Source organism: Halichondria panicea, chromosome 16, assembly GCF_963675165.1.
Source record: "Halichondria panicea chromosome 16, odHalPani1.1, whole genome shotgun sequence".
Lineage (NCBI taxonomy): Eukaryota > Metazoa > Porifera > Demospongiae > Suberitida > Halichondriidae > Halichondria > Halichondria panicea.
Genome location: NC_087392.1, coordinates 2,656,029 through 2,671,278, shown reverse-complemented (window position 1 = coordinate 2,671,278; position 15,250 = coordinate 2,656,029). Strand labels below are relative to the sequence as shown.

At 41.2% G+C, this 15,250-nt stretch overlaps 3 protein-coding genes across 3 annotated transcripts; 1 reads left to right on the top strand and 2 right to left on the bottom strand.

The window, feature by feature from the left end:
- The first annotated feature begins 12 nt into the window (after positions 1 to 12).
- On the top strand, positions 13 to 2,642 carry LOC135350078 (dnaJ homolog subfamily C member 8-like). The gene is made up of 7 exons (XM_064548789.1): positions 13 to 148; positions 541 to 642; positions 755 to 811; positions 866 to 932; positions 990 to 1,153; positions 1,693 to 1,860; positions 2,424 to 2,642. The coding sequence occupies exons 1-7, from the start codon at positions 14 to 16 to the stop codon at positions 2,547 to 2,549; spliced, it is 819 nt and encodes a 272-aa protein (XP_064404859.1). The 5' UTR covers position 13; the 3' UTR covers positions 2,550 to 2,642.
- Positions 2,643 to 2,707: 65 nt separating this feature from the next.
- Positions 2,708 to 4,395, bottom strand: LOC135350087 (large ribosomal subunit protein uL13-like). The gene is made up of 7 exons (XM_064548798.1): positions 4,234 to 4,395; positions 3,959 to 4,097; positions 3,488 to 3,642; positions 3,345 to 3,437; positions 3,075 to 3,122; positions 2,924 to 2,998; positions 2,708 to 2,872 (listed from the first exon to the last, which is right to left on the bottom strand). The coding sequence occupies exons 1-7, from the start codon at positions 4,246 to 4,248 to the stop codon at positions 2,789 to 2,791; spliced, it is 609 nt and encodes a 202-aa protein (XP_064404868.1). The 5' UTR covers positions 4,249 to 4,395; the 3' UTR covers positions 2,708 to 2,788.
- A 1,171-nt stretch (positions 4,396 to 5,566) lies between these two features.
- LOC135350049 (CD2-associated protein-like) lies at positions 5,567 to 15,193 on the bottom strand. Its single transcript, XM_064548747.1, has 16 exons — positions 15,038 to 15,193; positions 14,905 to 14,961; positions 14,258 to 14,343; positions 13,835 to 13,982; positions 13,638 to 13,729; positions 13,233 to 13,374; positions 12,979 to 13,079; positions 12,834 to 12,885; positions 12,604 to 12,749; positions 12,352 to 12,462; positions 9,492 to 9,684; positions 7,593 to 7,690; positions 7,302 to 7,427; positions 6,156 to 6,234; positions 6,018 to 6,091; positions 5,567 to 5,957 (listed from the first exon to the last, which is right to left on the bottom strand). Exons 2-16 carry the CDS (start codon positions 14,918 to 14,920, stop codon positions 5,667 to 5,669), a joined length of 1,755 nt encoding a protein of 584 aa, XP_064404817.1. The 5' UTR covers positions 14,921 to 14,961; positions 15,038 to 15,193; the 3' UTR covers positions 5,567 to 5,666.
- Between the last annotated feature and the right edge of the window lie 57 nt (positions 15,194 to 15,250).

Sequence of the window (15,250 nt, the reverse complement as noted above, 5' to 3'; positions counted from 1 at the left end):
TGTTTATATTAAAATGCGGATCACAGTGCAAAGTACATTTATAACCAATTATACGAAATTCAAGAAACGAAAAATGCAAAAAGTGAAAATGGCCACTGGAGGAGAGGGAAGCAGTGGAGAAAACACCTTTACAGAGTTTATGAATGAGGTAAGTTATATCACAGTACACATGGCATATAATAGGGAGCTCTATACTCTAACTATAAACCTACCAAGAGTGATGAGAGATATCTCATTTGCTCCTGACGTAGTGTGTGACGTAAAGTTCTGATTTTTCTTCGGCACCCAAATAGAACCGAGAATGTTGTGTTGGCTACTTTAACTTTAGATGGCGCTTTATTTAGAGTGGCGGTCACATTCAATTCAAATTGCTGAATAGCTTGGAGACCCATTTAGTGCACAATGATGTTCCCGCCGCTAAAATAAAGTAGTGCCTTTGTGTGCCGTATTAAATTATAGCACCATGTGGACAAATTATAAGAAAAAATCGGTTATTATTTCTGACACTATTATGGTATGTATTATGGTATGTTACTGTAGGTGAAGGCCATTGAGAAGAGAGATTCTGTATTGACAAGTGTGCAGCAAATTGACAGGCTTCTCCGACCGGGGTCTAAGTACAGCAACTTAAATCCTTACAATGTATGTGAAAACACTTTAGTTGAGCCAGCTTAAGCTAGTTTGGCTATGCTTTGACCTATACCATATTACTGTTTCGTCGTATGCCCACTGTATGAACATAAATTATGTTTAGGTACTGATGATAGATGCAGACTTGACTTTGGATAAAATAAAGAAAACGTACAGAAAGGTAAGAATGTCTTTACGTGCAAAAAGGTGATCACACTGTACACACATCTTGCAGCTTTCCTTTCTAGTTCATCCAGACAAGAACCCAGATGACAAAGATAGAGCTCAGCTAGCTTTTGATGGTGGGTGAAAAAGCACACATCATGTGTATGCTCACATGAAGCCGCCCACACCCTCAGCTGTGAGTAAAGCATATGAGATGTTCAACGATGAGGAGAAGTATGCCTACTGTAAAGGTGTAATAGAGGAGGCTGAGGCTCTTGTAGAGCACAAACTGGAGGAGAAACGAGCACTTGCCAAAAAATCTGGCAAAATAACTATTGAAGAAGATGACCCGGAAAAGGTAAGCTCCTGGCTTCCTCCCATATGTTGTACGGTCAATGGTCACCCCTACCTAATGTTTGTCCAACAGTATTCAGAGAATTCACCGTGTGTCTCAATAAGGTTACTTTTATTTATTACCCACCACGTATATACCATTTACACTGTACACCCAAATACTGCCCGTAAAATAGCTACTGCATGGCTAAAGTAAAAATGCAGTGTGTGACGGTCACACCCTCTGGTTTGAAGCTTGTTGTGCTCAATAAGTTCATTATACGGACAGGCAACATTGAAGAATTTGCAAACTGCCTTCAATTAAAACTAGCCATAAACTCGAAAAACTGTCTAAGCTCTATATAGTTGCAAATCCACAAATACCATATGTAGCTAAATTTTTGTGGAAAGTATAGAAGCTCTTTATAGCTGTACTCGCATCGCAACAGTTGCAGCTGGAATATACACAGTCAGACAAACAGACATGAATAGCTTTACAGTGTAGCCTTATAATCTCTATGTATAATACACACCTACCCATTCTTCTCCCACACATAATTATAGTGCAAGACTTTTTTCAACAACACCCTGACGAAGTTGTTTGTTGATCTTGACCTGAAGAAGAAGGCGATGGAAGAGCGAGACATTCATGAGAGGAAGAGGAAGAGGGAGGAGGTGGATGAAATCAAGGAGAAGGCCAAGAAGGAGAAGGAATGGAAGGAACAGTGGGAGGTGTGTTTACATAATAATGAGGGTTTATATACAGGGACACCATTTAGGAACGAAGGTTTGGCCCTTTTACAGAGGTGGCCTTTAGGTTTCTTTTGTATAGTTCATTTTGGACCTGGGTGTCTGGCCTTCTCATGATCAGGGGTGGCAGAGGGGTACTGAGTACAGTGGAACCCATAACGGACCCTCCCACTAGAGGACAACCTCTCTATGAAGGACACTAGCTATGGCACGGATTGAAATCACTATCTACATTGTAAGTACACAAAAGCCACCACTAAGCGGAACCTTCTTAAGGACAGAGGACAGGCTTCATGCTTCCAACTGACCAACTCTGTGCAAAACTGCCTCTTATAACGGGCAAACAGGAAACCACACCCACATTTTATTGAGAGTTTATATACATTATGTACAAGACACCCATTTGAGGTTTGGCCCTTATACAGAAGTGGCCTTTTTTTAATTAAGGGGTTGTCTGGCCTTCTTCGGTGGCAAATAGGGGTACTGTAGTATACATCAGTCATGTATACAAGGTTGGCTGTTTATAAGGTGTGGAATTTTTACAGGAGACTAGAACAAAGCGAGTGGACAGCTGGAGATCATTTCAAGACAGTAAAACTAAAAAGAAAAAGAAAGGCAAAGGTTTATCTACAGGACTAAAGCCACCAAAATTGAAGCTAGAGAAAAAATAACATTTCTGACTTTAACAATGCATGCATGTAATATATTTACACCTTCGACATTTCTGTGATCTTTGTTTTATCAGTCATAAATTATATACAGTACATGTACTATAAAGTATAACTACTCACTGTAAGCGTTATTATAATTATTCTCAATATTAAGGCTATCAAAATGTTGCAATATAATTATAAACATCTTATCCACAGTATTATTCCAACACGAAATTGTATGCAGAAAATCAATCAGTTTATGCATATCCCAGCTCCCCCAATTGCTTGTTGATGTCCTCCAATCTTGGCTTGTCTGCCTCCTCAGCCTTGGCTTTTATACGCTGTAGGAAGAGAAAATAAACGGAATGTTTTGTAGTGCATCAAAAGCTTACCAGTATCTGCTTCTTTCGCTGATAAAACTCTTGAGCTCGTGCCTTTCGCTTTTCTTCAAGTGTCTTGACAACCTCCTGTGTGTGTGTATGGGAGAGAGAGAAAAGAAACAGTGGTTGCGTGACCTGTTTCAACAATTACAGGACGACTTACTTTGTACTTCCATCCAATCTCATGAGACAAACGACCAATATTACAAAACTGCAAAAAAAGTTGCAACAGTCTAAAACTACAAGCATAAGTTACTAATTATTTGTGTGCTACATGGTGACTGAGAGGCCTACTAACACAGGCACCACTCAGTGAATAGAGAGCAATTAATGTCACGAGGGGATAGCACACACACGGCATGAGAAAAGGCCATGTAAATGACTCTAAAAGCCCTCGTATCAACACACTCGTAATTATACAGCATAGACTTACTCTTCTTCCAGGCTTCAACCTCAGCACTCTCAGAGCCTTAGGGATCACCATTCTCTTTTGCTTGTCATATGGTGGTGGGATTCCCTCAAATACCTGCATTTGTAAACATCACAGAAACTGAAAATTAATTTTGACGTACTCACCTTGAGTCTGTTGAGAGCCTCCGCGCCTCTCTTGGTCTTGTGGGGGACCATTCCACGCACAGTTCTCCAGAAGACTCTGCTTGGGGCTCGGAAATGGAATGGGCCACGTTTGGGGTTTACATTGCAACGCAGCTTTAGGAATTTGAGGAACTTTACTGCAATAGAAGATATTATAACAATAATATAATTATAGTGAAAATCATCATGCACACATGTAAATACGGTTTAAGTACCGCAATACCTCTAATTAAGGCGACCTTCCAAATATGCGACACCCTTGAGCTTAATTTTCTGATCTCTAAAAGTAGCGACAGCAACATTTTTTTTTAATGTTGCGTGCTTAATGGAAATAAATGTAGTGATACCTTAGCCTTGATTCTAGCCCACGGGAAAATACATATTTTTCGAGTAGATAGCTACATGCGACACACAAGGAATTGAACGAAGCGACCTCTTATGGTAGGTACTAACATTTGTTCCTGTAGAAGCTCCCACTGATGTTGATATCTTCACATCGTACAATCACAATTCTCTGACCCTGAAGTATACACTTGGCTACAATCGATGCCAATCGACCAAGGAGATGACCCTTGCCATCAATCAGAATTTGCTGTGAAAAAATAGTATTGAGCTCAAGATGACCAAAAGAAACTTAAGCACAGTATTTGACATAGCTCTACTTAGTTAGGGTGAAAGAAACATAACATAAAGTGTACTATCATGCACTTAATCATAAAAACACTCACCTTCTCAAACCCCATTTCTCCTCTCCACACAACGTGGTCAAGGAAGAAAACACGTGAGACAACAGAGATATGCGCATGCGCTGTGTAAACCCTATTTTGACCCTAGTCTGGCCCCAGACCACTCCCTTGCACGTGATCTGACATGTGCCAGGGAGTCACCACGCCCATTTCCGCCACGCCCATTTGTAACTGTCTGAAAACCAAGAAAAGTGACTCTGTTTGCCAGACTCTCTCCCCGGGAGGAGTCTGGCCTCGAGACTAATTTTGACCTACCTATTGACCTTTGGTGTTAATTTAATAGAATCATAAGAACACGCTGAAGCAGAATGACTGATGAAAAACAAAGGAAAAGAGCTTGGGGAAAGACTAAAAACAGAGGCAAGGGACCTCCTGTGGTGGAAACAATAGAGAGTGATACGGATACCTCTAGAGAGCCTGCCAAGAAAATTAAATTGATGAGTGATGAAGAGACAATTAATAAGCACGCAATTGACCTGCAGTATCCTGAGCTGATGACTGACTCTACACTGGTGGCCATGTTAAGTAACATAAAAGTGCCAATACCTGTCTATCCTAATGGCACGCCAAGTCGAGAGCGGCTCATTTATCTGTTTAAGAAACATGTCACCCCACAGCCACAAAGAACTGGAGGCAGGGGTAGGTTCTGGAAAAAACGATCTGGTGTGAACAGAGGTTACAGCACAAGCGGAGCAGCTCCAATGAATATAAAAGATCATGATTGGTCTGGAAGCAATGTCTCTATTATAACTGCAATTTCGAGGAAAAGGTATGCACCCAATCCCTGTTATAAACTAAAAATGTTCGTGCATAATCTAGTGGTGCTATACAATCATACTGAGTACATGTAGCATTCTCATAATATTACACTACATTATTTATATACCTGCCAGGAGCCTTGATGATAGTGTCTCCACTTCCTCAAAGAGACCTTCACTACAGATCCCTTACAAGTCCCTCTCAAAGATCTCAGTGAATGACACTTTCTCAGCACCTCTACATGACGCGCAACAAGACGATACTCCATTCAGACGGCAGAAACTAAAAGGCACAGATCTAGATAACATAGGTGATGCAGGTCCATCCCAGATCAGTATAAACTCATCATCAAAAATTAGTTGGCCATAGGTAGTCAGACTATATAATTTATGATTGTGTATTTTCATATTGCCTCAATTATAAACGTATATACGTACGCTGCTTTGTAGTCTAATTATATTTCAACAGGGTCTACTATATATAGTAAGGTCATGCATGACTATAATTATAGAGCATTGAGTTTATGTTCGCATATCATGCATGCATAGTATTGGAACATAATAATAATAATATATAATACTAAATTCCACAGACTGACAGCTAAAAACACTGCTTAACTACAAACAAAATTCAAAAACAAAAAGGGTCCACATGTTCTATTTTGGATAACTGGGTTGCTTTTTCAAGCGATCTATGTCCACTTCCATTCCTCTCCAGTGCTTCCTTTCGTCGTCTAGATCATTTGTGAGAGTAGCAAACTGCTGCTGTACAAATTTCTTGAATTTCTCAAAGTCGTCTCGAAGATTCTCATACGCTTCCTTCCATTGGTTGTCTGCAGGAGGTGCTGCAGCTAAGGGAATGTGAGTGGGTGTGGAGGTAAGAGGAATGGGAGACACAGCCGGTGGGAGATGGGGTGATGGTGTGTCCCGGGGTGGGTGGAAGATGGGCTGGAAGATAAAGGTTAAAGATTCACACACAGCACTACGATACAAACTGTTGCTCCTTACGTCTACATGTGGCTTGGTCACGGCCTGAGGTCTTGGGGGTGCTGGAGTAGGTTTGGCAGCAGCTGCAGGTTTTTCTGTAAAGTTTAAGACATCAGCACTGATGGTTTTTCCAAAGGGAAGCAGTGCAAAAATATGTACCTGGTGGTTTTACAGCTTTTTTAGGGGCTGTTGGTGGATGAGGTTTACTCCCTGGAGCCATTGGTGGTGGCTTGTGAACCTGCGAAAGTACAATCTCAATAATTATATGTGATATGCATGGGCTGGTACATGTATGAGCTGGAGGGGGAGGTGGCTCTGTATATCGTAAAGGGAGAGATCTATGAATGCCCCTGCATGCATGCACAACCTCGACTGTACATAAAACATTACATTTTCCCATCAATTAGGCAAGCACTAGACTCGCAAGCCACTCCCTTTTCTCTGATTGGACGGGGGCGGGAGAAAAGGGACTGTTGACTCTGGGCTACAGCTCTGTCTCTACCAGAATTTGGGTAGAGGTTATTCATGGATTTTTCCACGTGATCCAAAAATTGCGTGAGGTTAAGTAGAATTGCGTAGCCTGCAAAAGTGATCGCGGGCTTCTTAGCTACAGTTTGAGAATGGATGCTAGTGTTAGAAAAGAGAAGATTGATGGAGTAATAACGACATCAGGCATTCAGCTAGGATATAGTCATCTAAGACACCAGCAGAGATTAGCTGTGTTTCAGTTTTACGTGATGAGAACTGGCAGCTGAAAGTCAGTGTGTTATTGGTTGCCTAAAGCTTTTAATAACCTGTACAATACAAGACAGATAATGGCAGAGGGCAGCAGTTGAATTGAGAGTAGTCAGACTTGTTCAAGCTGTCTTAAATCGCTGCCACTCCTCGGTTTAAAGAAGAACTGCCAAGATTTCTACATTCATCAGCTGTTCCATGCTAATCCACAAGTTGTGACACAACAGACACTGTGGTACAAGGATCTATAGTATCAAAATGCTGGCTAGATAGATCTGTGTACTTGTCTTTAGCTTTGACTCTGCTTTGACGCATCAGAATAAAATTGATAATTTGCACGTGACATTAATATTTAATAGCATTCCTGATTTACACAAGCTGTAGCCCAGAGTCACCAGTCCCTTTTCTCCCGCCCCCGTCCAATCAGAGAAAAGGGAGTGGCTTGCTAGTCTAGGCAAGCACTGCATTCAAAAATCAACAATCCAGTGCAGTACATGTACATGACTATGTTGACAACAACTACCTTCTTGTAACTGAGAAAGGAGTACTTGTGACAAGCACACCACTCACCTTTCTCTTCTGTACCTCTGCCTGCCAGGGCGTGAGGCCGCCGCCACCACCACCACCACCACCACCACCACCTTGAGGTGTGGGAGCTTTTGGCTCGGGGGGAAGCTCACTACCGTTTTCTTCATCCTACACAACATGCAAAAATAAATTGATTGAAATCTCGTACATTCAAACTAAAAGAGTGTAACATTTTATAGAGCATCCATTTTATATTCCATACTTTCAACACAGTTTGCATTACTAATTAATTACATTTTACATGTACACGCTCATTAACGTAGTTAGACTAACCATATGTAGGTTACTTCGTGATGGTGGTCGACTAGATTTCTTTGGCCTATTCTTGACTGCAGAGCTGTCCAGTGGGTCCGTGTGGGGTACACCAAAATCTACAGGATAAGATCACATACTTACATGTAGGGGCTCTAACTAATAGCAGCTGCAACGTACTATAATTGGTTGTATCTAGCACTCTCATTACTATATACAGAACAGCTTCACAAAGAGAACACAGTGATAACACTACAGGCCGAGTACAACTGTCACTCACTAATCTGCTTCCTTTCAAGGCAATGTTTTCTGTATATCCAGAGTACAACTACAATTACACCCTATTCAACACACTACGAAAACTAAGAACTCTCTCTTGGGAAAAACTTCAGCTAAAACATTGGGTACCAAGAACAAACTGTTTCCTACATCGTCATGTATAAGCTAACGGTCACACTACCACATTCCTGAAAGGCTTGCACACATTGCACAGTGAATTGACACCGCTTACGATTACTATTACTATTATCAAAGGCGTATGAAGAGAAGAGGGCATGCAACTACAATCTATCGTATTACAAATGGGCGGGGGCTTATGTCTAAAAATAGTAAAGAATGCATTGCACGTGCACTGTTTTTGTGCGTGCACGGTGAAGATATACGGAAACTTACAGAGAAAGTACACATGAAGTAGCTATTCTAGCTAAGCTAAGCTAACATACTACAGATGATTGTAGCTCTCTATACTAGTAGTAAATGATGCTAACAATGCTCAGTGAAACTAGAAAGTGAGTAGCATAGTCTTACTAGAAGAGAAGCCACAAACTTTGAGTTGTTGCTGCACTTTCTTCGTTTCTTTGACTCTTGTCTTGATGTAGCAGGTATAGCAATCATAGTGTTAAATTACTACGACTCATAAACTAACTAGAGCACTAAAGTGCAAACCCTCGCCGGCTGGTGACATGATTAAGAAACCAGATATAATGTACTGCATGTAGTGATGTATGACTGAGCTGTCTAGCATGCACAGCAACTCAGGAGCAATAAAACAGATGCTGAGTACATAGATATATGCACTGTGGATCACAGTAAAGAAGCTTGGAGTCTCAGAAAAGTATGGCTCCTGGAGTAAGACCTAGCAGTCTGCTACAGAGACAGCAAGCCAGACACAATTCTAGCTTTCTATTTTAGCGACCTTTTCCATTGTTCCTGGTATGGGATCACTTCAGCTGTAAATATGTAGGGTGCCTCGAATAAAGGCCGTGTGTAGTTTAATAGCTAGCTGCCAACGTGTAAGTTCAAGATTTTTAGCTTTTGCTCGCTTTTATTCGACAACGAAGCTTTAACATCAAAATATGCCAAATTTAAAACTACTACCTTGTTGTGTTGAGGCTATCCATGGCATAAACACAGTGCTATCGCATCCAGGTGAGTAGACTCAGAATACACAGACAGACAGACAGACTGACTACTATAACCCATGGCGCCGCAGCGCGCCTCGGGTTAACAAGACATGTTATGCAAGAAAGATAAACGAGCTAATGGAAGAAAGTAGATAAAAAGTGCCGACTCAGCGGTTTGAAGTTTTACATAGAAAACATAAGTGACCAACCTCCTCTAGTGGGCGGTTGGCTAAATATAGCATATCCTGCTGACTCATCAGTAATTTGACGACTACGCAGTATACATTGTGAGTTGCATGCCCTCTTCTCTTCATACGCCCTTGCTATTATTACGTACTGTAATTAAGCAGGTGAGTTATACAAACTCCACAAGAATGCATGCTTGCTTAACAGGAAGAGCTTAAACTAAAGGGATTCGAATTACTCGACTTTGTTTAGCTCCATTTTACATGCTTATAAACACACACACACACACACATTTCCTACACTGTACATGTATGCCATCATTATCACACACCTGCATTCTCTTCCTCTTCATCAGCTGCTATTATTGAGCTCTTCTGTTCTGTGGGGGGTGGAGGGCGCTGAGGTTGAGAGGGAGCATGACGTGACACTGAGGTGCTACGAGTAGAGTCGGGTTGAGGGGGAGGGGGCCTCGACATAGAGGTACTACGAGGGGGGAGAGGTTTCACTTGAGAAGGTGCTGGAGTCTGAGGGTAAGGAATATACAAATGAATATATAATGTTATGTCAGTTCCGAAATTAAAGGACCTAAAAATCCCACAAGCACCTTGAGTGCTTAATGCCTCAGGGCATGTTTTGCTTTGATGAAAGGTATTGAAAGAGTGTGATGGCTAGAGATGATCTTGGAAGGATCGAAATATAGGATATACCACACCTAAGAGGAGGATATGCACCCATATATCCTCCGCTACCGTAGTTACTCCGAGGCGTATGTAACCATGGTAGCGGAGGATATATGGGGTGCATATCCTCTGAGTAGGTGTGGCATATCTATATTATACCACGTTACCGCAGCACTATAAAATGACCCCTCTAGCAACAATTCAATCCATGATGCAGACTGCAAAAAAGAACAAGACTATGATGAATTTTGCAGCCGTTAAAGAGCTAGTTGAGCAACACGTCGACTCCTACAGATGCTGAAGAGCTTCCTTGGTCCAAGCGTTTATCATTTGACGTCCCTTACTGGAGTTGCAAGCTTTTCTTGGATAAAATGTATCTAAACCACGCCCATGGACCCATGGAAGCTTAGCCATATTGTTGGAGAGCACCTTCCGTGTTTTTAACGTCGCTTTGAGTGTTAGTACCGTCAAGCATGGCTCTTTTCTCTTTGCTTACTTTCTTGAACAAATGAAAAAACAAAAAAACAACTTGAAAAAAACTGTGCATGCCTGGTGCTGTATGCTAATATTCTATATATCTTATAACTGTTGACCAATGAGATCAATTAGTAGTGACGTAAGTGTGATGTATGATGATAAAAGTGAGGTACCATATATCAGGTTTCAAATGCCTTGCGAATGACACTGTACAAGCCTTATTGCGTTTCTAACTATTGCATGCGCATGCTGACTCTTGCAGTTCTTTCGATTGCGAATTATGCGAAAAGTCCGCAATTCGCAACTGGCTCATTCGAAACTCGATATACGGTAGTACAGCACTGTATGACATCCTGCGCATTTCCTATAAATAAATTTTGAGGAAAATTAATGATCAGTTGAGAGGCGAAAGTTAACACACTGGCTGCTTCTGGCAGTGTACAGTGCCTGCAGCCTAGAGAGTAAAAAAATGCAAATTTGCTGGTATTGGTACAAAATGCTAATATCTTGTGATGGAACATTTCTAAGAAATTTTGCTGATACCTTTGTGTAGATAAAAGAATAACTCTAAAATATATCCAAAATTGTTTCCATGGAAACCAAAGGTGGTGGGTATGTGGTGGTTTATAAGAGCAAATATGTTCTATAGTGGACAAATGCTTAGCGATGGAAAAGACCAATCGTTGTCGGCTATAAGGTAAGGGAACTCTGGCACAACATTCCTGAATAGTTTATCTATGGTTTTGTAAAGTTTACGTACAGTACCCGTCAATAAAAAGTTCTCGTTCAGTTTGCTTAAAACGCACCGTTCCTGTTTAAACACATAAAAAACGCACAATAAACTTATTATGCAAAAACGCTACCGTTTTCACGCATGTGAAAAAAAATTGCTGAGTAAGCAGATTCGTTAACTTATGATCGTGTCGATTCGTGTGTACAGTGTAGCTAGCTAGCTTGTGTACTACAGTATTATCTAGCTGATTGTCCAGCGCTTTAATCCTCTTAGTTAGCTTATAGATGCTATTTTGCAACAGTGCACCGTTTCCCCAGTTGTTCTCGGTCTCGCATCAGCCCCAAGACTAAGTTGCCTTCCATGCAAGTTATCTGTGACCTGGAATGACCGTTTTTGTAAGACCATCGTCTCTTCTCCAGTGCTATATCAGTATGTCTGACTGTCTGCGTACTTTATAATAGCGAGCTAGCTAGCTAGCTCATTGTACAAATTATACAGTATCATGTAAATTTTTCATGATGACGTCACTGTTTTAATTTATAACGAGGGAAGTGGTTGTTCTGTATCCGGTTTAACGCTACCGTTTATACGTGCGTTTTTAAAAGAACATTTTACTTTTTACTGTATGTATATACACAAACTCAATTATCGAGTTTTTTGGGTGCCTTTCGCTTAGCAATGGAACTCAAGCAAATTTGTCAGCTAAGGTCTAATTGTTTTAGCACAATAAATTTTCCATCTTTTGATACAAAAATTTGTCCAGAAATACTTGAGTTCCGGAGATATTTGATGTTACTTTTAACGATCACCCCCGTTTCACCTTAAATGATTTCCCACTACAACAACTTCGGGGGAAATATTTTTGAATAATGTTATAGCTTATTCATTCACCTATACAATAGTATCAGCACAATTTCTTCCAATCTTGAGGTACATTTAAGTACAACTACTCACCCTATTGTAGTATTTGAAACTCTTTTTTCACACTTGGATAGCTAACAAATTAATAGCTAGTGCTTTAGAAACTTTGTGCAAACAGATTATGCTACGAAGGATTCTAAAGAGATTGCAAAGCCTTCCTGTAGCCATAACTCGAGAACGAAGCTTTAGTTAGCATTTCCACAAATCAAAAAAATCTAAGAGAAGGTGGCTATATAGAAGCTGTTACTTTTCGTCACATTGCAACCGTCAGTATTTACAGCTGGAATCGATACGCACACACACACACGCGGCTACGCCTTGGGGAAATCAAGGTAACAGAATGTGTAGAATGGAATGTGAATGCCAATTTTAAAACAAACCTCCTTTGGGGGCAGATGCTTGGCCTTGGCAATTGGCGTAGGGGCAGCACTTGCAGGCAAGATCTCGACAAAGTTATCGGGGACTAGTCCGGCTTTGTCACCCAACTTCACCTGAGAGCCATAACACAATTGCATATAAAAATACAGTCAATATTCGCGTCAACGGCTAAGTGGTGATCTACTGTATGATACTACACCAGATTCCCTGCTTCGTTAAATACATTCTGGGTACATGTACACATATAGCTGTACCATCCACCAGCCATCCTGCCCGACATCCTTGTTGATAATCTCCACTACATCACCAGTATTAATACTGAGCTCGTCCTCATTTTCTGCATTGTACACAAACACCACCTTTGCTCGCTCAACTGGAGCCTTTTTCTCAGGTGGCCTCTCTGCAGTGTCAGTGGAGTGTTTGTAATTAGGCCAACCAATGCACAGTGCTTAACACAAACTTACAAATCACATGAGTCACTAACCTGGCTTAGCGATCGTTGATGCGGGAGGGGGTGCTGTCTTCTTTTCTGGGTTCTACGGTAGGGAACAGTTAACCGTACAACGTTCATATTATTATTATTATTAGCATATTCTGCTGCTACACATTACATGTACTTGACTACTTACGGATGACTTCAGCTGTGCTCTGGCCAGGGCAGGGTTTATTGAGGGGAAGAGCTTATGACCCATCGGAGGCTGTTTGGGGGCCACTGGCTCCTCTGGACGCACTATAGATAAATGGATGACATACGTAATCCAATATATCAAGAGAGTGTAAGTGAATATTGACTTGAGCACTGCAAATATACAGAACCACCCATGGTACAGTGTGTGTGTGTGTGTGTGTGTGTGTGTGCGTGCGTGCAATGTCAAGTTCTGACCTGGTTCTGGTGCAGCTGGAGGGGGTGTTGGCTCGGCTGGTACCGGGGTGGATTCTACAAAGTTACTTGGGAAGACTCCCTCCTTATTGTTGAGCCTCCCTCTAAACCATCCCTCCTCCTCTTCTGCTATCACCTCCACAATCTACACAACAAAGCGAGCAGGGCAGAACACTCATTATTTTATCAATCCATTTTTCGTTACTCAGTTTTACCTAAATAATGTAAAACCTCAGACTTCCTAACAAGATGAGCAGTTACTCTGCCTAACGCCTTATGATGGTACGGTACACATAACAAGGAAAGCACATGACTCTAGTGTATCAGACAATAATCTGCATGACAATAGACTGGTTTACACAGTTCATAAACATCAACCCTGCACAGAATAGTAAAGTTTTTAATTACCTGTCCAGGTTCAAGAGAAAGCTCGTCAGGACTTTCTGCAACATAGCTGTATGCCACCTTAGCACGTCGGCTCTTTATAGCTCCTCCACCATCTGAAAACACACAGACACGCACATGTAATGTTTGCATAGTCTACATACAAACATCAGGATATTTTCCCTTGTAGCTCTAACTAACTAACAAAATTTGTTAAGTACCTCGCACAACCGGTGCCTTAGGCTCAGGAAGGGGCTGTGATGGTGGTTGTGCTGGAGGTGGGATCTTGGCTGGTCTCACTTTGACAAAGTTGTCAGGGAAGAGCCCTCTTTTTCCATTCAGAGTTCCTTCACACCAGCCTTCATCAGCCTGTGTGAGTGGGTGGGCTTGTATTGATCATGTAATGTTAATTATGTATATGGAAAAACAAAAGTCTAGGTGCACAAAGCTCCTCTGAAACAACTAGTACCAACACCCTTTCAGAGGGGGTTATTGGTCCAAATCCAGACTCTCCCCACACAGGGAGGCACCAGCCTGACCAGTACATACAATACCATTTACAAGACACACTACATACAAAACTAAACACTGTCACAATAGAGAAGCCTGGATATCTAAACAGTGAAGCAACACACACAACTCACTGTCACAACATCTTGAATGATATCCCCCACCTTCAAAGACAGCTCATCATCTTGGGTTTTCTCGTAATCAAAAAGAACTTCTGCCTCTGTTTGGAAAAATAACACTCAATGTGTATCAAGAAAAACATGACATACAACACAAACAAAGTACAGGTGTTGCGAACAATTTTTACTGTTAATTTCATATTTTACGGGGAATTACAAACAGCAGTATGACCAAATTAGACATGCTTTTAGCAAACTTTATCAAATAGAAGGGAAGTCTGTAATTGGTTGGTGAATCATGTTTGACTTTTTATGGTAGCATGTTGGACAAATAGAGTGGTGGGTGTGTACTAATCATGTTGAAATAGGGTCTGTATTCCATATACATAATACATAGTAATCATGTTGAGATACGGTCTGAATTCTGGCTATGTCAATAAATCAACACACATCATGCTAGTAGTACAAGAAGGGTTGCAGAGATGGTACTTAACCAGCCAAAACAATCACACCCAGTTCTAATACTAACAAGGTTAACAACATCCAAAGCATTGCTTGGGTAAATTAACTTCCCCGCTGAGCTCATAAGCATGTACATGTACGACAAGAGTGCCTCTGACACTACACTAAACTCCTATATTTCTGCATGTTGTTCAACTGACCTTGCTTCTGAGACATTCTTCTGTAATCCAGCTACCTACTGATTTGTAAACAAGCACCTGCAGAATTATATATAGTACAGGTAGAGTAAAACAGTACTAGATCTAGCACGAATTGGACAGTAAACCTACTCACCAGTACTTCAATAGATGTGCCAATCCTGTATATGTATTGAGCTGCGACAAAGGTACGTACGTACCATGTACCAGGAAAGCGACTAAATACAGGAATGTCTTACCAGCCTGTTGTTCGGGTCTCACGTGACCTGTTCCTGTACACACAACAATACGGTAAGTCTAAAGGTCCTAGTAAGGGTAAAGTTCACACCAGTGATGCGCTTTAAATGGA